At 41.1% G+C, this 22,185-nt stretch overlaps 2 protein-coding genes across 3 annotated transcripts in view; both read right to left on the minus strand.

Annotated features, from left to right (window-relative positions):
• The window catches only part of pkhd1l1.1 (PKHD1 like 1, tandem duplicate 1), a gene marked incomplete at both ends in the record, with an annotated part of 70,092 nt that extends 56,990 nt beyond the window's left edge, over positions 1–13,102 (minus strand). Inside the window, 21 exons of the mRNA XM_080527630.1 lie at positions 331–454; positions 2,054–2,206; positions 2,430–2,540; positions 2,919–3,073; positions 3,294–3,437; positions 3,999–4,137; positions 4,833–4,992; positions 5,274–5,365; positions 5,505–5,767; positions 6,882–6,971; positions 9,113–9,223; positions 9,328–9,398; positions 9,928–9,970; positions 10,091–10,164; positions 11,089–11,142; positions 11,307–11,400; positions 11,941–11,998; positions 12,183–12,291; positions 12,571–12,715; positions 12,832–12,909; positions 13,036–13,102. Of these exons, the coding sequence (XP_080383756.1) occupies positions 331–454; positions 2,054–2,206; positions 2,430–2,540; positions 2,919–3,073; positions 3,294–3,437; positions 3,999–4,137; positions 4,833–4,992; positions 5,274–5,365; positions 5,505–5,767; positions 6,882–6,971; positions 9,113–9,223; positions 9,328–9,398; positions 9,928–9,970; positions 10,091–10,164; positions 11,089–11,142; positions 11,307–11,400; positions 11,941–11,998; positions 12,183–12,291; positions 12,571–12,715; positions 12,832–12,909; positions 13,036–13,102 (2,335 nt within the window). The remainder of the gene's footprint in view (positions 1–330; positions 455–2,053; positions 2,207–2,429; positions 2,541–2,918; positions 3,074–3,293; positions 3,438–3,998; positions 4,138–4,832; positions 4,993–5,273; positions 5,366–5,504; positions 5,768–6,881; positions 6,972–9,112; positions 9,224–9,327; positions 9,399–9,927; positions 9,971–10,090; positions 10,165–11,088; positions 11,143–11,306; positions 11,401–11,940; positions 11,999–12,182; positions 12,292–12,570; positions 12,716–12,831; positions 12,910–13,035) is intronic.
• A 3,308-nt stretch (positions 13,103–16,410) lies between these two features.
• LOC308152553 (transcription and mRNA export factor ENY2) lies at positions 16,411–18,328 on the minus strand. 2 transcript variants are annotated; one of them, XM_080525554.1, is made up of 5 exons: positions 18,276–18,328; positions 18,096–18,173; positions 17,896–17,966; positions 17,702–17,776; positions 16,411–16,666 (listed from the first exon to the last, which is right to left on the minus strand). In XM_080525554.1, the coding sequence occupies exons 2-5, from the start codon at positions 18,161–18,163 to the stop codon at positions 16,590–16,592; spliced, it is 291 nt and encodes a 96-aa protein (XP_080381680.1). In that variant the 5' UTR covers positions 18,164–18,173; positions 18,276–18,328; the 3' UTR covers positions 16,411–16,589. The 2 variants fall into 2 exon arrangements, with proteins under 2 accessions (XP_080381680.1, XP_080381679.1); XM_080525553.1 differs by having other exon boundaries at positions 18,096–18,278.
• Positions 18,329–22,185: the final 3,857 nt, after the last annotated feature.

Genomic DNA, 22,185 nt, shown 5'->3' on the forward strand with positions numbered 1-22,185 from the left:
CACACACACACACACACACACACACACACACACACACACACACTGTTTATTCAGTATGTAGCCAAATCCTATCTGCAGTCATACACTTTGATTGTGTCAGAGGCTACATTTTGCTCCATTGAGCAACAGGCACAATACTGTAGAAGACGTGACGACAAACACACACACATCTATTTGTCTTGATAATAAAGATAAATAAATAATAAATAATAAGAGATGAAGAAAAATCGTCAAATGTGACAGCAGCTGGCGAAAGCGGGAACAAGTCTGCCACCGATCACAAAATGAACTACATTTTCTTTGATGAAAGGTGATTGGACGCTAGGTTACCATGCTCCTCTGTGGTTGTGGCCCTCCTAGCCAGGTGAAGCGTGTCCACGTAAAAGTCCTCAGAGGGAGAGCGCTTGTAGAGGTAGATGTGCATGGCTTTGTAGTTGCTCCCAATGTAATCTGTCTGCAGCGCACTCAGAAGGTCGACACATTTGTAACTCCAGCTGTTGATACATAACAGAAATACGGCATGTACATTAAATCTATCATGTACATTTAAAAATATACAGTATATATATTTAGCACACAGTAAAAACATAATTCATACATACAATAACCGTAATACATCATAGATAGAGTAGGTGCAAGGAAGACAGGAAACCCTGAGGGTTTCCAGCGTCTCCCTTGATCATAGAATTTGATTAACAGTTAAAAAAAAAATATTTAAAAAAAAATATTAAAATGACAGAACAAAATAAAGAGATCAATAAAGAACAAAACAAAGATCAATAAGATAATTTGATGATGCACGTAATTTGACGCAAATATTTGTATGTAACTCCAACTGTTGACACATTACATAAATAAAGTACAATCTACTGTATTATACACATTTGATGATATACCTGTAATTCAACCTGAATACTGTTACCAACAGTCTAAATAGCCAATCCAATTCCATCATCGAAAAATAGTTTCAACATTACAGTTAGGCTTATGTTTAAGAACTTGAGGAACATGCTGGTGTCTGTTCTGAAAGTTCAACACATACAGTTAGTTATGTACAGTAGTTGTGGTGACTTACTCTTCCCCCTGGTTGAAGTAGACTGGGATTCTGGCTGTCACGGTTTTGCTTGCGCCCTCAGTGTTTTGGTAACTGAAACGGATTCCAATCGCGTCCTCTAGACGTCCTTTGTATGCAAAGCAGAGCTGTGAAACACAATTGATATTGTTTACTGTAAATGAATAAAAGGGTGAAATTGGGTTACTGTACATGTAGGATTACATAGGGCATTGACTGTCCCCAAGGGTACAGTATTATACATACAGTATATTGTTAAACATGATTTATGTTACACTCCTAATAGTTGATGTGATTAGCTACAACAGTGCACATGCTGTATTCACATGTCTATGTGTGTAGAAACTCTAATAGCACTGTTACTGTACAGCATTATGTACCTCAGATTTGTCACCAAACTAACTATCTGTACAGTATAGTATAGTGGATAGTGTACATAGCCTTTATTTATGTAAACCAGCTCCTTTCCCTTTTTTTTTCTTTTTTTTTCTTCTTTCCTAGCACCAGGGGAGCCACCCCTCCCAAATGTCGTTGTTTGGTACCTGTACTATAGCAATGACAATAAAGACCATTCATTCATTCATTCAACTGTTCATAAGGGTTTGTAATAGCAGAACTAGTGACCTCCGGTCCTCTTGGTTGTACAACTAGCTCACCAACCACAGCCTGCCTCCTATCTACCAAAGCTTTCTTCCATTTGTATCATAGCTATGAGAATTACATCTTTTCATCTGAAGAATAGGATTTTAATTTTTTTCGTAATTTTTGGCATTTAGCAGACGCTTTATTCCAAATCGACTTACAACAAATACATGACTAAGTAAGTGAATCGTCTATCCACCAGTCGTAGTAGGAAAAGTAATCTATGCTCAGGCCAGGGGCCATTGGCAGTTGTCGTGCTAGAAGAAGGATTCTTTTTTGGTTTTGGTTTTTTATTCCATTCTGATTCCAGCAGGTGGGAAGGTGCGGGTGAGTTCTCACCATTTTGTGCAGTTTGAGTGTGATGGAGCCGTAGGTGCCGCCTGTCGGTTTAGCAAAGCTGTCCATGAACAGAATCTCAGGGTTCTTCAGAGACCAGCGGCCACACAGGGCCTCCACGTCCCTCACTGGTGTCCCCCTCTCATCGCCATTGTACTGGACCACGAAAACCACAAAATAAAATAAGAATGAAATCGATATGTTGACTTTGTAGTCATATATGCTGTCGTAAGATGGCTAAAACGCAGCGAATTAAACGTGTAACAGCATTCCAATGAATAAACGTTAAATCGTTAATAAAACTAATTCAGCACATCTACATGTAAATGTGTTTATGTAGAAACGTATCCTTTGTGAAACTAATCCCAGTGTTGCCCACCATGTCCCGGTCCTCTTCATAGTCTTTGAAGAGCTTCACGTCAGATCCCTCCATGGTCTGGATCTCGCTGGGGCACTCTGCCGTCAGCATGTCATCCACGGCCGACTGCACCTGTTCACCATCACAACATCACAAGCTGTTCACTACACAGTCACCACAAAGCTTTTCACTACACAGTCACCACAACGCTGTTCACTACACAGTCACCACAACGCTGTTCACTACACAGTCACCACAACGCTTTTCACTACACAGTCACCACAACGCTGTGAGACATCATGATGTATGTTCTAGTGAGACATCATGATGTATGTTCTAGTGAGACATCAGTATGTATGTTCTAGTGAGACATTAGTATGTATGTTCTAGTGAGACATCATGATGTATGTTCTAGTGAGACATCAGATTGTATGTTCTAGTGAGACATCATGATGTATGTTCTAGTGAGACATCATGATGTATGTTTGAGCCAGGTCAGAGAGGACAGACCTGTGATTCAGAGGCGTTGTAGGCGATGGGTTTGGAGGGGACTCCCCCCCAGCTCAGAGTGAACGTCTCCATGTTGCCTTTGCCCTGGGTGAGCTCAGCGACGGTGATGTTGACGTCATAGCCCATCACCTCAGAACCAAGAGGTGCAAAGTCACCTGCAGGCGACAACAACCCAGCGTATTTAGATGCCGCTTGGGTGATCCAGGGTCAAAGTTCATTTAGTGACAATGCTAACAGCTTGCTGCTACCGTGGATTTTTTTTTTTAATAGGACTTACGTGTATTAATAAAGAATATATGAAAAAAAGAAGAAGAAAAAAAAGAAGATGTAATTAATTTTGACACATTTACAAAAATACCTGTTAACGTCTCTTACCCCTGTCAGAGTTGAAGGTGACTGTGTAACGGGCGCCTTGGCTGTGTTCTTGTTTTGTAACCTCGACCATGTCTGGTTGAACTGACCAGAGGTCGTTCAGAGCCATCTCAACCGCCTCCGCTGACGCGCTCACGGCGATCGGTCCTGGAACACACACAGAGACCAGCTTTAGTGGCTTACAGCAGCGGAGAGAGACCAGCTTTAGTGGGTTACATTCCCTGGAGTCACACACACACTGGTCTCTAAATAACCCAATAACTAAATCGACAGTTAGAACTCAAGAATGGCTTCAAAATGTCAAGAGTGACATTATAGCCCCCAAAATACACCTACTCATCTCCCAAAGAAACTCTATAAACGAGCCATGGAGTCTGGCCTTGGAGGCAGCAGGTCCTTCTCCCTCTCCTCCCTTCCTCCGGCACCAGGTGTTACTGAGGCGGCCCGCGTTTGTAAATTCACCAGGGCGCACACTGGGTTCAACGTCATAATGGAATCGAGTCATTTGATTGGACTGGAGGCAGTCGCGCGGACGCTCCGGCGCTCTCAGAGCTCATTTACGAACGCGCGGCCTGAGTCTCCGCGGTGTGTATTTGTTAGGTTGCTACTACGGCCGGAGGTGAGGGGCATAGAATACTTGTAAATAGAATACAGAAATCATGGGACTAACACCTCTAACACCTCTTACTGCTGCATGGCCAGCCTTACCAGTCTTCTGAGCGCCGTAGACCAGGCTGTAGTAGGTGTAGTCACAGAGGCTCTGGCTGACACAGCTGCTACTGACGGTCACCTCCTGGACCTCGTTGACAGGCTGCGGGTCCCTGGACCAGCCCTCGAAGCTAACCACCTAGCCAGGGGACGGACAGAGGGGGGTCAACACGGAGACGGGCACAACATCAACCGGAACACAACTAGGGAAATATACTGGTGATTACACTGTACGTTGATTATACTGTACGTTGATTATACTGTACGTTGATTATACTGTACGTTGATTATACTGTACGTTTATTATACTGTACGTTGATTATACTGTACGTTGATTATACTGTACGTTTATTATACTGTATGAAATAGAGTTCTAGTATATGTACTGTATGAGGTTAAGGCAAGGCAAGTTTATTTGTATAGCACATTTCATACAACAGGGGCAATTCAAAGTGTTTTACATTAAATTAAGAATGTAAGAAATACAGAAAAGGAGGATAGTAAGAAAATTAAAAAAGACAAGAATAGATACATATATATAGAAAATAAATAGATAAACATATAATAAGACAATGAAAAAAAAAAGATATAGATAAAAGTGTTATTACTGCAAGTGTATTCAAGCGCTGCCCTTCGCGCATATGGCATGTGAGATTGCAGGTACTGCGTCTGTGTTTAGCCGCTAGTGTTGAAGTTATAATTAATTACTTTTTACCTAATGTGTTCATACTATAACAACTAGCTCCTGCACTTCCATTGTGACTAGATGTGTCTGACACCACTCCCCGGTCCATTCTGCCTTACAAGGAGCTCCTCTTCTGATGCCCATCCTACCTGTTGTTCGTCAGACACGTCCTGTTTCACCACGATAGCCTGCTTCTCGTTCACAGCGTCTTTGGTCTGGTATTCCGTGAAGAGGCTTTTCTCTTTCAAGAAGCCGACGTCAATGAAGGCGGCACCGCCGTATTCATACAGAAGCACCTCAATGTAGTACCTACGGACCAGAATCAGAACCAGAATCAGAATCAGAATTATTTTCATTGCCAAGTATATCCGCAAAATAGACAAGAGTTGAAACCCACACAGCGTGAGGTTGACGCTTGCAGTGTATTTTTCACTGTTAAAAGATAGAAAGAGAGACGCACACTCTTGCTCTAATGCTAATGATTTACTTAACCAACGTTTTGGAATTACCTGCCTCCTTCAGGGTTTAAATCCAAATAGTTATAATATATATATATATAGTTTTGTTATATAACATAAATGTTTACTTACGCCTTTCCTTTCTCCAGAGCCATAACTTCAGCCCTCTGTGAGGCACGGTTGAAGTAGCCTGGACTATACCACGTATGGTACGCGATCTTAACCTGTGGATGAGCAGACAGGACATGATCTGTGATGGATGCTACTGGACTGGAGGCTCACAATACAACTACATCATAAGGCAACGGGGGACATGAGGTGGCATCTGCAAAGCTTGTGTCTGGTGAGAGTATCATACTGTACCTTGTCTCTGGCGTCTCCAGTGTGGCTGAAGTAGAGTTCTCCGACGTCGTCGCCCCTGACGACCATGCTGTAGTTGTCTGTCTCCGTGGGCACGAAGAAGCCTCTCAGCCGGGCGGCGAAGTTGTCGTACTCTGGGAAGGTGAAGGGGAGGGAGTCGATCCACTGAACGCTGTACCCAGGCCTGCTCTGGTCGTACAGCAGCACGTCTGACAGAGGGTTGGGCCGGCTGTCGTTCCACATCTCCAGCATCAGACCTCTGCTACCTGCAGGCAGGAAGGAGGAGAAACACAACATAACTATAGACCTACAATAATAATAATAATAATAATAATAATAATAATATAGGGTTAGGGTTAGGTTAATAATAATAATTGTATTTGTATTTGCGTTGCAGCTCAAAGTGCTCCAATCATTATTATGATATTCTTATTATAATATAATTTAATTATTTAGTCGTTTAAAGGCAATATTAAAAAGATGTGTTTTTAGTCTTGACTTGAACATTATGTGCTGAGGTTGCATCCCTAATGTAAACAGGCAGTGCATTCCACAATCTGGGAGTATACAATGAGAATGCAGCCTCACCAAATCTCTTCTTTTGTACATGTGGTACACAGAGAAAACCAGCGTCATAATAATAATAATAATAATAATAATAATAATAATAATAATAATGTCATCATCATGGAAATGATATATAGTATAATTGCAACCGTAGAAGATTAGATTCATACTAATATGCATATTTAATATTACAATGTAATATTATTTCATTGGAATATTCACACAAAATTCTGATTCCAATATAACAGAAAGATAACCGCTTAACATTGGAAATACAGCGTTTTTAGAGCTTGTGGCTGTTCCATCTCATGACAAACATGACTTCTGTGTTATTAACAAAGAACAGGTGCAACAGAAACTCAGCAGGGGAGGCTGGTGGAGGTAGAAATTGGAGGACGGTGGCTCATTGTAATCAAACACACGTGCCTCCCTTGGATCTCCGAAACATCTATCTAGATCAAGAGACATCGCTAGCAGCTACTACTACTAGCGCTGTTGACTGTTGTTTTGGTTTGGACAATCATCTTACTCGTGACGCCTCCTCCCCATAAGTACTCTCATCAAACAATATCTTCTTCTGATGTGAAGACAGTATCAGGCAACATCAAAGTCCCATGTCAGGGCATGATGAGAGATCAACAGTGATGGGACCAAAGTGTACGGTGTTGTGACACAACGTTTTTTTTTCAACAGACGTCTGAGATTCCTCTCTGTCAGCGGGGTTGTCCCTGAGATAGCATGACGGACCGTCGCACGAGACGGAGGTAGACAGACGGTGACAGTCACGGTGACAGTGCGTGGGTGTTTTCTCACCAGGGTAGACTGTCATGTTGTTCATCGGTCTCTCCGGGGTCCTGCAGGTGATGCTGTCATCGGATACGCTGAGGACGTCACACGGCAGACCTGTTGACAACAGAAGAAAGACACACCATGATCAACTTCAATCAGACTATTTATAGTAACATTCCTATGCCTTGTAATCCAGGTGGCATGATGATTGAAATACAGTGAGTGGAGAGAAAGTTTTGTTCTAAACAGGTTGTGTTTGTAGCTTCAGTCATGTGACAAGGTCTGGTGAAGAAGGGTCAAAACTAGGGCAAGGTCATTTTTCAGTTTTTTCCAGATTATGAAAGGTCAGACTGTAAGATTATGAAAGTGCAGATTGTAAGATAATGAAAGTGCAGATTGCAATATTATGAAAGTGCAGATTGTAAGATTATGAAAGTGCAGATTTAAGATTATGAAAGTGCAGATTGTAAGATTGTAAGATGTGTCACACATTGAGATCATTGAAAATACTTGAAGAAGATTATGCTTATTTGAGCATTGGTACCCCTCAAACCAAATCTGAATCAAAACGCAAAACAGCTAGCAAGCTAGCAAGGAACATCGCTATGAATCTAACTGCATGTTTAGCACAACATGCTGAGAGAACATCAACTAACTACACATAATTAGATGATCACACAGTCCTTGCTCTTGAACACGTCCTAAAACGTACGTTTGTCTACAAGTCATGTATCACTTACCCAGTAGCCTATGGCAGACGATACAGTGAAGCCATTTCACAAATTATAAGTATTTAGTGATCCTATCGAGTGGGCTCTTCAACACTTAAACTTTCGTAATATGCAAAAAAACTGAATATTTTTTTAATATGGTCATTTGCATACATTTAGAATTGCTGACACTAGACTGTGTCATATGAATTAAGCACAAAGTGGGGGTAGTGGTGGTCTAGTGGATAGTGGATAGTGATTTGGACTGGACATCAGAAGGTCATGAGTTCAAATCTCACCTGGAAACACCACCACTAGTGTGCCCTTGAATAAGGCACTTAGCCTTAAGTTACTCCAAGCAGACAGTCTCTGTAATCTGTAATTGTAAATTGCTTTGGACACAAGTGCCTGCTAAATGGTTAAAATGTAAGAAATTATTTTTATTTATTTCAATTTGACACAATTCAAATATCTGGGAGAAACCTAATGAATGTACATCTTCATATCACTTATCTATCTTCCACTATTCAACTACAACCAATGATTCTACCCTGAAGTTACTAAACAACTATAAACAAAATGGAAAATACAATTGGTGGAAAACACTAGTGTGACAGTGAAATATCTCACATCATGGACAAAGGACCAAAGAGAGCTTGTGAAAGACTCTTGTTTAACAAAAATTTGATCTTTTTTTTCTTTTTTTTTCTCAAATAGATAGATTTCCTTTGTTCTAAAAGAATGCAGGGTTGCCCTTTGCTTTAATTGCCATGGCATTTTCCCTTGTCAAAGATGAATATCCCTGTTGCTTCACATTGTTCTACATGCAGACACGTTGCGTAACCGTATGTCTGTAATGTATTGTTTGAGAAGCGCTGCCTGTCTGGCTGATCAGCGCCACATACAGAGCCTCACGTCAACCATGTCAACAACAATAACTGACGTGAGGACAGAATGAATACAATATTCTCTTTCATGACAGTTTTCATGACAGTTTTCATGACAGTTTTGTTTGTTTTGTCAATGTTTTGTTAACGTGTTATTATAAATGCAAAAAAAATAATATATATATATATATATATATATATATTGCAGCATAACATCTTTAGCGCATCTTTAGAACATCCTCATTTTACAGAGATACTCCACTCAGAGATCCAGAAGTAGTCCATTACTGGAGGGATGAATGTATGGCATGGTTGTGCTAGGTGGGTGTTTCCTAGAAGTGATTCAGCGTTGTGGTATGGCACTGAAACTGACTTACATGTGTTGGGGTTTGTACTTAGTGGCTTAGGGACATGTATTGTCTTGTAATTGTCTTGTTGTTGATTGATTGTTTTGGCATGTTGCCATACATGCTGTTGTAAATAAATGTACTTGGGGATTAGTAAAGTAATACTGTACTCTACTCCGCTGTCATTGGCCCAGACCCAGACTAAGCCTAAACCTTGACTCAAACATTTCTTCAACAGAATTTCTCAATTGAATTGGCCTTAACCTGCGTCTGGGAAACCACCGTATAATGATGTTGTAAGATGGCAGTACCTCCCACCAGGACGGCTGCAGGGCGGGCGGTCTGGTCAAAGAAGCGTCCGTGGATGGTGAGCAGGGTTCCTCCCAGGACGCTGCCCTCAGAGGGAGACACGCCGCTCACGTCTGGAGGAAACACAACACAACAACATCAGCTGCTTACCGGGAGGGAAAATACTCCTAGATTATGGGATCATTTCTCAATACCTGCATATAGGTCTGAAACATACCTGCATAGGTCTGAAACATGGAGATCTTGTTCAAAGACGACACTCGAAAGAGATCAAAGTCTGGTAAACTCCTACAACAAAGAGACAATGGTTAGTTACACCAACAGTATGGACTCATTCGCAATACCAGCCACATAAGTGAGTGATTTGGTGTATACCGGGGGAGGCTGGTGGAGGTAGAAATCGGAGGACGGACTCATTGTAATGCATGGAATGGAATGAGGAATGGTATCAATGTTTGAGACCATTCCTCATTCCATTCCATGCATTACAATGAGTCCGTCCTCCGATTTCTACCTCCACCAGTGTATCAGTATCCTGCTCTGGAACAACTCCAGCCTCAAGGCATGCAGTACCCAAATACCATTATGTAACAATATATAAATCACAATAGATGTATTGTATTACAGTATACAGCATAGTCAAATCAACAGACATACAGAGTCTGTACTCGTCCCAATGTAAAGTAGACAAATTGTTAAGTTAATTTGACGAGCTACTTATTACAACAGCATTAGGGTTGCTGCCTTATACCAAAACAATAGCATTGTCCTCCGATTTCTACCTCCACCAGCCTCCACTGCTGTGTACAGTACTTACCTCCCAAAATCACTGTCCAGAATGTAACTCAGGTTGTGATGCCCTAATATGAACAGAAACATGTCGTTTTTAAAAAATTAAAACAAATAAAAACATTGTTTGAAATAGTCATGAAGTCAAGTGGGAGTGTTGTTAGAGGAGACATGATTATTCCAGGCCTTACCGACGTATGTCCCAGTCATCTTGCAGGTCATGTATCCCCAGTCGCTGTCCTCGCTGTCCAAAGTCAGGCCATATCTACATATAGCAGGCAAGAGAAACGGTGCTGTACTTGTAATACATGTGATGTATCAGAACACATAATAATTCACCAACAGATAAACACTTAAATACACTAGCACTATACACACACATGTGCACACACACACACACACACACACACACACACACACACACACACACACACACACTTCATACGGCTGCCCACCCGGACTAACAGACTAAAGTTCAGTTTCTTCCCCAGGGCCGTAAGTGCACTAAACTCAGCTAAGATCTAAGAAAAACTACAAATCCCCTTTGTAACCTCCCCGCCCCGTGCAATAGGAGAAACTACTGTGCAATAACCATGGGAATAGTGCAATGTTCTATAACCCTGCAAGATATTTACATTATTGTGTTTAGGTTTACATACACTGTATAAGTTTACTAGTTCATATGTTTATATGTTTATAAAAGTTCATAGTTACATGCTAACACCCCATGGGAATAGGCCATATAGTGTATATAAGTATATGTTTACATAATAGATACATACTCAGATTCCTACCGATTACTTTTAGGTATATCCCCCTATTTATAGCTATTTATGTCTCATTCTTGTTTTATTATCTTAGGACTGTGTTTTATTATCTTAGGACTGTGTTTTATTATCTTAGGACTGTGTTTTATTATCTTAGGACTGTGTTTTATTATCTTAGGACTGTGTTTTATTATCTTAGGACTGTGTTTTATTATCTTAGGATGGTGTTTTGATTGTTAGCACCTAGGGTTTGCACTTCAATCTCGTTGTACCTGTACAATGACAATAACGATCATTCATTCATTCACACACACACACACACACACACACACACACACACACACACACACACACACACATACACACACACACACACACACACACACACACACACACACACACACACACACACACACACTTACAGTTCATCTGAATTGGGCTTCAGGAGGTCACAAGGCATGCCACCCATGTAGGCTCTGTAATATAGATGTGTTGTTAAGAATTACATTAGGCCGAGGCTTCAATACATTTTAATGTAATTATTCCAATTATGACAATTTTAGGAGAGAAGGATTTCAGACGCAGGCTGCAGGTTTTTATATTCTTTATTGAGAGATTAAATAGCAAATAATGTCTTTACCTGAGAAACCTGACATTCCTGCCATTGGAACTTGTGGCTGTGTTGCTCCCGTAGACGTCAGAGAAGATCCGTCCCCTCAGAGTCACCAAGGAACCTGGTGTTTGATGAAACAGGTTTAGAAAAAAATGAGGTTTTTAGGCCTATCTTAAAAGAACCTGGACTCTTAAGACAGGCCTAAAAACGTTTTATTCAAAAAGGCCTTTGACTGTTGAACCTGTGTTCCTTCTCGTGATGTATTTTGTGTTTTTGACTATGTTTTTAACTTATTATGTTTTTAGGTTGTTTTTTGTTTTTAACTTATTATGTTTTTAGGCAGTTTTCTTTTGGTTTTTTCTCTGTAGCACTCTGCGATTCTTTTGAATGAAAAGTGCAATACAAATAAAATGCATTATTTATTATTATTATAAAGTTCAAATCAATTTGTCAAGAAAATGTAAAAGGAAGTATATTGCAAATAATTGGATACATCTAACAAGAGTCATGACTGTTTGACCTGACATGTGTATTACCATTACTTACTAACATTTATTGTATAAATGCATGGATGACCAATTGCTTGTTCCACTGTGTTTTGTTGTATTTTTGTTGTATTTTTATGTGACTATAAAAATAAAGTATAAAAAAAAGACTGTACCTGGAAAACCAGTGGTGGGTGTCACGTCCCTGATGGTCGGTGTACGATACCATCGGGTCTAGAACAAGGTATAAACAGTTCTATGAATACAGTGTTAAAGCTTCAATATGCCACAAAAACCACAGTCTAATGATTAAATATGCAGTCACATCACATTAGATTACAATCACGTTTGAAAGAAGAGGTACATTGGAAGTTGAAGAACAAGGTTAGCCACAGAGAAAGAAGGCTATTTCACTTACATATATGCTGCAGCCGCCTGGTTTGTTGTAACCCCGACAGATCTTGCTGTCAGGGATAGGGACACCATCCACACTGACATGGGCCACGTACTGGTCTGTAGGCATGGCTCTAAGAGACATGAGAACGCAGGTTACTTCCTGAACCAGATTGTTGCCATGGTGCAACCTTGCTAATTGCCTCCTATTACCACAATATTCTATATTAGCTTTGCCATTAAAACACATGTTATTGCATGTTAACAGGTAATAACAATAGTGAATATGTTAATAGCAGCATGCTAATGCATAACGTTGTTGAAAGAGTCATTGGTTTCACATTATAGTGTACAGGCTATATCATGTATGCTGGGTCATGTTTTGTTTTGCATTTAAATTATTTGTGGTCTACCTGGTGTAACACATAATCTGGTTGCCATGAGTGGAGTCTCTCTCCACATCACAGGGGACAGAGCGCGTGTCCGACACCAGGGTCACACGGTTACCGAAGTCTTCGTTGTCTGCGTTGAGATTGAACTGGTTCTCCTGGGCGAATCCTGCAAAAGTAACGAGTCACTTTCAGTAAGGCTAATTACTAACTACTGGAATGATCTTTAGGCGAATGCATGAACTAAAAAGACAGCCTGGCAAGATGGCCTAAATGGGATCCTACCCTCTCCCTCTATTGTAAGTCGCGTCGCTCCATTCGTGCTCCCCAATCTAGGACTGACTGAGTCGATTCTTTGAGCGTCTGTGGGATGGATACATACAATGAATGAAAAAAACATCTCGGGACTAAACAAACGAATTATACAAGTAAACATGAACAACTATATTGTGGAACTCTATTGAGGGATAATGAGTTCTAAATGCATACCTGAGCGACACCACAGTGCGAGGAAGAAGACAAGCGGCAGGTGCCTGAGCTGTCTGGCGCACTCCATCCTCTGACGTCCCGTGCACCGTGCTGGGGGTGCAGGTCCTCTCTCTCTGGTCAGGGGTCCTCTGACGCACCGTGCACCGTGCTGGGGGTGCAGGTCCTCTCTCTCTGGTCAGGGGTCCTCTGACGCACCGTGCACCGTGCTGGGGGTGCAGGTCCTCTCTCTCTGGTCAGGGGTCCTCTGACGCACCGTGCACCGTGCTGGGGGTGCAGGTCCTCTCTCTCTGGTCAGGGGTCCTAACTTATGTGTCCAATTGTAAAAAAGGGGTCATTATTATGATGTCTGATGATTTAAATTAATCTCCAAACATACCAATATTCACCTCACTACTTAAAAACAAAATCCTTGACATATCTGAATATGAGGAAAATTGTTACTTCCTTGCAGTGCTAAAAATAATAACTTTTAAAATTTCAGTCGGCCAATAGAAAAACGTTTTTTAAAAAGTATGCCCATAGAAGTCAAATAGCGAAAACATGTTATGTTCTCAGTAGGGAAAACTCAGTGTTAAAAGTGATCGCATATCAACAGAATCAGATTTTGTTTAGCTGAGAATTTACCTGTCGGAGTAAAGTGTTCAGGAAGGTTGAACAAAACTCCAGCAACTGTTACACCTTATATATCCCTGCTTTAGCACCTGCCCCAGGAGGAGGTGCGCACATTTGAGTCACTCCTCTTTTCTCGCACAGTAATCCTCCCCTCTGATAATCCTTTCACTGGGCACAGTTTTTACGAGCTTGGTGCACAATGTGATCATTCCCTTCGTGTGGTAGACCATTATCTGATCAGTCAGACTATTAAACTGTCAGACACCAAAAAGATCAGAGGGGAAATGCACTTATCTCACCCTCAACGTCATATTATTAAAACTATGCAAATCTGAGTACAGTTCCATAGCAGTCGCCTGTATGTGTCCACCATGCACAGACCAGGGTATACACAGACAAATTCACTAGAAACACATTTCTCAGTGAGCAGTGATATAAAAGGATAATCTGCGGTTCCTAACTCAATGTTTCGACTTTTATATGAATGACATATGACATATGAGAAATATCTCATGAACTTAGTTCAACTATTTTACCCCATCAGAACATAAGATTGTTTGTTCTACTCTATTGTTTTTTGCATGGTTAACTACCTGGTTAAAACTATCACAGTGATCTCATGGATGGTAAGTGTTAAAGTCATTGCACATACGACCCATGCAATGATAACCTACGACCCAGATGACTACAGTTGCGTTCGACACAATAGACCTTAATGCGTCAGATGACTCATATTTGACAGAGAAGGCATAAGAGAAGAGAGAAACACCTATCTGGCAACTACACCAACAGACATCTGGGTTAGAGAGGAGCTGCCGTTAACCTGGCCCTGGGGCCTCACCATGCTGCTGGGTAACAGTGTTAACCTGGGACCACCATACTGCAGGGTAACAGTGTTAACCTGGGACCACCGCCATTACCGGGAGACACCCTTTAAATACCAAATCACATGATAACCTAAACTGATAATCAATTATGTAATCCAATTAAATCATCTTTATGTATTCCCCCGGATTGGACAATTATTGCTGGGCATTAAACGTGACAGAAAAGCTGACACAGCAAATTACATATTTGAAAGAATTTAAGTTTAAGCATATTTCTCTCATTAGTGACACTAATACAGCTCAACAGATATAAATACCTCCAAACAGAACATCAACCTAATGGATTTGTATGTAGGAGGAATCTGATTCCCCTTAATCCATATCTTGAATGAAATGGCACATGTTGCTGGTCAGATGTATGTTTAAAAAAAAGGGAAAAAATTAATAGAATTAGATTCTATAGCAAATATTGTAGATGGTTTGTTTCCAAAGTCGTCGTAGGTTTTGTAAAGCCTGTGAACAGACCGGCACCATAATTCCTCTTTCAGGGCCTTAGGGGTATTGGAGATGGGGGACAACCAAATTATTCAAAGAAAAGTATTAACGTGGCAGCTATTGTTTGTTGGCATGTTGCTCGCCCAAGTATGTGGCTGATGTTTTGTTTTGTATCCAAACAGGTTAACCACTGTCACATTTATAAATAAACTTAATTACAAGGTTGTCTCACAAGATAGACATTGATGGATGTAATTTGAAGCTTGCAACCTTACTGTCACAAAGGTGAGTGACTGTACCGAAAACATTACCACAAACCCTCAAACAATGTGAGGAATATACAGTTGAAATCGTAAGTTTGTTATTGCTGTGAATGTAGATGTGTGAATGTAGATGTGTGAATGTGGATGTGTGAATGAGGATGTGTGAATGTGGATGTGTGAATGTAGATGTGTGAATGTGGATGTGTGAATGTGGATGTGTGAATGTGGATGTGTGAATGTAGATGTGTTAATGTAGATCTCGCCATGCTTGAAAACAAACCACCAACCTAAAGTAATATGTTGTGTGGCAATAAAATGATTAATCTTGTTCACTTCATGCTGAATATAAATAACAATCTTGGAAGAAAACATCCTCAAGGAGTGTGAACTAGACTGAGAGAAGCTTTGAACAAGCAGCCTGCCGGTGGCGAGTACATCTGGTTTGAAGTCCAGTAGACCAACGTTGCTACAGCTGTCAAAGTTGTTTGATCAAAAACCTTGTTAGTGACATATATGAAACCTTGTTAGTGACATATAAGAAGTTATATATGAAGTTTTGGTGTGGTGGGGAGCATTTTGAATTACCTATATTTTGTGGCTTTTGACAACCCATAAATACATGTGGGATTATTGCGGATAATGTTGATGAACAAGACTAGCCAGGCTGTCCATCACACAGCGGGGTACCTGCATGTTCAGCAGTTCATCGCCTGCATGTTGCCTGGACAACCATGTTCAGAGAAAGACAGTATGCACCTGCCGCAAAGCTTGAAAGGAAAGGAACAAAAAGCAGAATTTGTCGTGGGACCAGTTCAGCAATTGATGTGTATCAATGCATTGTCACTTCAACAGTTATGCTTCTTGCAAGTTCCATCTATCTTGGTAGCTGTCAGATAACGCACATCTTCTAACAAAGTGTGATCAGGTCCTTTGAGATTCCATTTAAAGTAGAATACATTCTCTCAGAAGAAAGATGTCAACACTTGAGCGATTTCTTTTATAATATGAAGGCCAAATGGACTGTACTGTATGTACTGTAGGTAATCATGGTGTCATGGCATACAGTGATGGTATTTCCTGAAGCCCTTTTGTTCTTGTCTATTTTTAGTTGAAACTTTGAGAGGTGAAGACACATGGAATGTCTGAACCAAGAAGAACGACTGGAGTCTTGCTGACCAAAAATAACAAATTACTTTATTGTTAAAACTGTAGCATAACAACAAACTAAATCAATATCAAAAACCATGACTAAGTAAAAAATAATATCACTTCAGTGGCTCAAACAATGAAAAAAGAAGACATTCTGGACTTGATTTTATTTGATAACCTAAGCAAAAACATAGACTACAAGTCTCATTCACAAGGTTGAGTTCTGAGCTAAAAAAGCTCTGATTCGCTGCAATAATTCCTTCTTCACACTATCTGGCACGAGTGCTGTACGGGAACAAAGAACAACATATAAGCATAGTTAGCAAAGAAAAAGAAAAAAGCTAGATCAGTGATTACTACAAGAAAGGGAGGACAAAATGTGCATTATCATAAATTATTATTACGTTCTTTTTACTTTATTTAAGTTATAGTATTCAAAGAGGGCCACGGTCTCCGCAGCTAGAGAATCATTAATAATAATAATTCATTAAATGTATATAGCGCTTTTCCGAGGCTCAAAGACGCTGACAATATGGGAGAAACGGAAAACACAGAAACAACAAGCAACAGATAACATGAGCACATAGAACACATTAGTGAACGGGGAGGGGGGGGGGGGGGGGTGGTAGGGACAGGAGAGATGGTTAGGGGTAGGGGAGGCTGTATGCATATCAGGGAGGGGAGGGGGGGTGGCAGGGTTAGGGGAGATGGGTAGGGGTAGGGGTAGGGGAGGTTGTATGCGTGTCATGGGCGGGGGGGGGGTGGCAGGGTTGGGGGAGATGGTTATGGGTAGGGGAGGCTGTAAGCATGGGAGAACAGGTAGGTTTTGAGGTGGCATTTAAAAGTGAGGAGTGAGGGTGAGTCTCTGAGTGGTTGAAGTTTCCTGGCTACATAGTGTACAGGTTTTTACTTTTGCCTGCTTGCGGCTCTGTCAGTATTGATTGATTGATTGACTGAGAATGTTCATTATGTGAAGCGCATTGAGTTGCATCTTGTAAGAAATGCGCTATACAAATAAAATTTGATTTGATTTGATTTGATTTGAAGGAGAGAGTTCCAGAGGTGGGGTGCAGCTTGTGAAAAGGCACGGTGACCGAAGCCTTTGAGTTTTGAGGGTGGGACAGTGAGGGGAACAATGGATGAGGATCGGAGGGTACGGGTAGGGCGGTGGGGGAGAAGGAGGTCAGTCAGGTAAGGGGGGGGGGCCAGGCTATGGAGGGCTTTGCATGTGAGGATGAGCACTTTGAATCGGATACGTTCATTAAAAGGAAATACTAGAAAACTCTTGACACTCTTTATGTTCTGTATGCTGTTCTGTACCTCTTCCCTTCGGTGTGATTTCTGCCACCAGGTCCTCCACTGTGACATGCTCCAGGCCCTTCTCTCTGATCACATCTGCAGATGAGGATTCATTCATTTCAAGACACTCTTTTTGTTTTTTGTTGTTGTACAAAAGCAGCATAGCTGTCTCCATGTATTGCACACGCACACACGCACGCACACGCGCAAAATACCTTTGCATTGAGCTTTCAACTGATCCTTCCATCCACATTCTACCAGCCTGGCCCTGAGCAATTCTTTCAACCTGTTGGGAAAACATTCACGTTTAGTCAACTGAGGACAGTAGTATCAGAAAACAGCATTGATCAACCTGTGTTGTTGCGGATGTCTGGAAGGTTAATTGATGCAGTTATTATTGATGATGATCACATACCGCTCCCGTTCTCCCATCTCAATTAACTTCTGATTGATTGCAGCCCTCATTTGGGAATCTTTGCTCATGTTCTTTTCCCTGGAATTGAAAGCAAATGCATAAGTCCGTAAGTTTGCAAAGACAGCCCACACACTCGTTACAGTAGCAAGCTGTTGACTACTACTAAACAAAGCTCTTTACCTCTTCTGGGTGATCAAGGGAACACACAGTCCCGAACCAAGAAACTACCGTCGGTAAACACCAAAGCTCAAAGGTTCCGACTATGCGCGCGTTGAACTCTGGGATGTTGAGTCCTATAGCTGTGTTGAACTCTGGGATGTTGAGTCCTCTAGCTGTGTTGAACTCTGGGATGTTGAGTCCTATAGCTGTGTTGAACTCTGGGATGTTGAGTCCTATAGCTGTGTTGAACTCTGGGATGTTGAGTCCTATAGCTGTGTTGAACTCTGGGATGTTGAGTCCTACAGCTGTGTACGTAACTACAACCACAGACGAAATTATTCTTATTCGTTTTTATTTTTCATTTAACATCGAAAGGGGTTACTGTATATGCCGTTGTAGGTACAGGATTTTCCGACCCTGGAGGTTTTTCCTACCCTACCAGTTCCGGTCATAGGTTCTGCCCTTTCCGGCCATAGGTAGCGCTATGATTCGCGATGACAACGATGACAACGAAGACCCGTTAGTAGATCTGAAACTGTGTGTTGTGTGTGTTTGTGCCCGCGCGTGTGACCAATGTGTCACAGTGTGTGTGTTCAAGTGGTATCTTTGTAATCATGACACGGTAGACATTTCTAAGAATGTATTTCACTATTTCTGAGTATTTCACTACTCAGTTATACATTTTCCATAGTTTGCTTCAAATAGTTGTTATGCGATAATAAAGTAATAATAATAATAATAACATATATTTCAACCCTTTGTATATATACATCTCTGCATTCTCTGTGCCATTATGCTTGTTAATCATTTTAATTCGTTAGAGTAAACTAATAGGTATGAAATGAAAAAAAGATTCATTACCTTTAGCTATGGTTAATGTAATAGGGTCAACCATTACATATCTTCTCCTATTATCTTTTATCACTTTCTCTTCAGAGAATGGTAGAGATGTATTAATTACTATGGCCACGCCCCTCTTCTTATTATGACGCATGAAATACTTGGTTTACCAAATCCTTTCTCAATGTTTTGTAGTCTTCCTCAATCAGATGTGTTTTTTGTAGTAAAGCAACAAGATTTAATGAAATGCAATGAATTTATTGTAAATCAATACAGCATGAAACCATATTTACATAAAAATGGATTGACCATACACAAACAAAAACGTATTCATTCACAAATTAGCTGGAATCAAGTAAAAACATTGTGTAGGTTAACCGAAATATAGCATGAGCATATACATATACATGTATATCTCATTTGGGAAAACCTCAAACAAGCAGAACCATGAGATTAACCCCACCAATGAGGAGTGTACCGGGTATTGTCACCACCATAGTGGCATTTCTACAAGCAGAACCATGATAATAACCACACCAATGAGGAGTGTAGTGACCCCCACAAGGGACCGGGTATTGTCACCATCATAGTGGCATTTCTACAAGCAGAACCATGATAATAACCACACCAATGAGTGTAGTGACCCCCACAAGGGACCGGGTATTGTCACCACCATAAGGAGGAGTGGAGATGCTACAGAGCGGGAGCTATGGACAGACAGGATGCGTCAATGGGTAACAGCCGGTCTCCGGCAGGACAATTCCATGGCCAATGTTAATATTGCTGTCTAGTCTGTCACCAGGCCGATCCTGGACGTAGGCCCCAGAGAGACGGAGGGAGAGCCTGGCAGTTGAAAGTGTGGGGCCTGTAGCCACATCTAACCCACGCCCATGGAGAGGATGGACTGACTCAGACAGCATGCACGTGTCAAAAGCCCCTCCCTCTGACATGACTCTAACTCTAGCTAGATCCAGACTCTAGCTGGAAGGAATAAGTGAATAAGGCCATCGGTCATCCACCGTTATCGTTTGGGGTAATGTGACCAACATGTAGTTCACACTACTGTTCAGATTCAGTTTTATATTTGCGACTGCATCCCTGCAAGCACACTAATTAATCAATCACTCTTCCGAACTGGGAGCCTTGAAACTTGCGCACACAGGGATGCCAAGATTGTCCTTGACCTCTAACAGAAATAAATCATAATCAATTGAAAGTTCAAATTCAAACAAAAAAATGTCCAGCAATTCTTGACGTTCTTCTTCGTCTTCAGTCAGTTTCAATTTAGCCTCTATTTCCTCTCTCTGTATTTTGTCCAATTGAAGAAAAGCAGGCTCCTGGACCTTCCCTTCCAGCCGGTGGGCGTTCTTCTTCATCCACTCCGCTCCCAGGAGGGTGGACTTGCCACGGTCTACAAGACAAAAACAGTTTAAAGTCCTCACAGTGGACTGTGGTCCATAGAAACAGTTCTACAGCCAGTGGTGTAGTGGCACCGTTTTCATATAAGGTTCTAGTAATATACAGTACTGGTGAAGAGAAACATACCCAAGTTGTCGTCTTCTGTCCTCTTTTTCTTGGCGTCTTCCTCTCGCATTGTTTGTGATCAATTTTTTTATTTTATTTTATGTACAAACACACAAAGGACAATGACAAAACAATTACCAAAATACACAACATTCATACCTGCATACATTCCCCCTACCCACCCTCCCACACCAAGGTCTTATTCCGCCCAAAAACCCTCAAGAAGGATTTAAACCAGCTCAACATAAATGCCACCAAATAAAATAAATAAACATAATAGGATAAACGGGGTAGTGGTGGTCTAGTGGATAGTGAGTTGGACTTGTGATCGGAAGGTTGCGAGTTCAAATCCCGCCTGAAGCCACACCACTACTAGTGTGCCCTTGGGTAAGGCACTTAGCCCTCAGTTACTCCAGGGGGAATGTCCCTGTAATTCGTAATTGTAAGTCGCTTTGGATAAAAGCGTCTGCTAAATGACAAAATTATAAAAATTATAAATTATACATAAAACATTAAATACTATAATATTCAAATATCAATACCCACACCATTACAAATAATGTAATAAATGGCATCCCTCCAGAATAAAATTCTGGAGGGATGCCATCAAACCCAGGTGATTTACCTTTGTTAAGCTTGTGTAAAGCATTTTTTAATTCAATTAAAGTAATGGGTTTATCCAGAGATATGGCATCCTGCGGCAGCAATTTAGGAAGATTGAGATTGTTAAGGAAAGCATCTGATTTAGATGAATCATAAGATACTTCGGAGTTGTATAACTTGGAATAAAAAGAGCGGAAGGTTGAATTAATTGTTTTGGGATCTGTTACTAGGTCTCCCTCTAGTGTTTTGATGCATGAAATATTAGCAAAATTCTCACTGGCACGGAGGCTGATGGCAAGAGATCGGCTGGGGCGGGCACCTTCGAAATAATGATTCCGGCGTGAACGTTGAATGAGGAATTCAGCTCGCTGTCGCAACAAGGAGTTCAGCTCATCCTTTATTTTGTTTCTTTGTATGATTGATTCAGGGGTAGTGTTACCGTGCATGTCTCTCTCAAGTTGACCGAATTCATGTTCCAGTTCAAGGGTTCTACGGTGACGTGCCTTGTTCAAATGAGAGGCAAAAGATATACAATTACTCCTAATATAACCCTTCACAGAGTCCCATAGTATCCGAGGATCTTCTACTGAGTGCTCATTGAACAAAATAAATTCAGCCAGACCAGTTTGAAGTTGTTCCAAAAAGCTGTCATTACGCAATAAAGATGTGTTTAGACGCCAGCGCGGCGCACGGTCGCGCGTTTCTGATAATTTGGCCCTGCAGATAACTGCCTTATGATCAGAGAAGGCGAGAGGGAGCATATCTGCGCTTACCTTTTCAAGAAGATTCTTCGAGGCGAAAATAAAATCAATTCTGGAGAATGTATGATGTCTTCCGGAAAAAAAGGAGTAGTCTCGTTTGTTTGGATTAATAACACGCCATATGTCCATAACTGAAAATTCCTGGGCCCATTTGTTTAATGCACCAGACGCTGCTCTCTGGTCACTGCCCTCTACAGAAGCTG

This window comes from Nansenia antarctica, assembly GCF_963989245.1.
Source record: "Nansenia antarctica genome assembly, chromosome: 3".
NCBI classification, from domain to species: Eukaryota; Metazoa; Chordata; class Actinopteri; order Argentiniformes; family Microstomatidae; genus Nansenia; species Nansenia antarctica.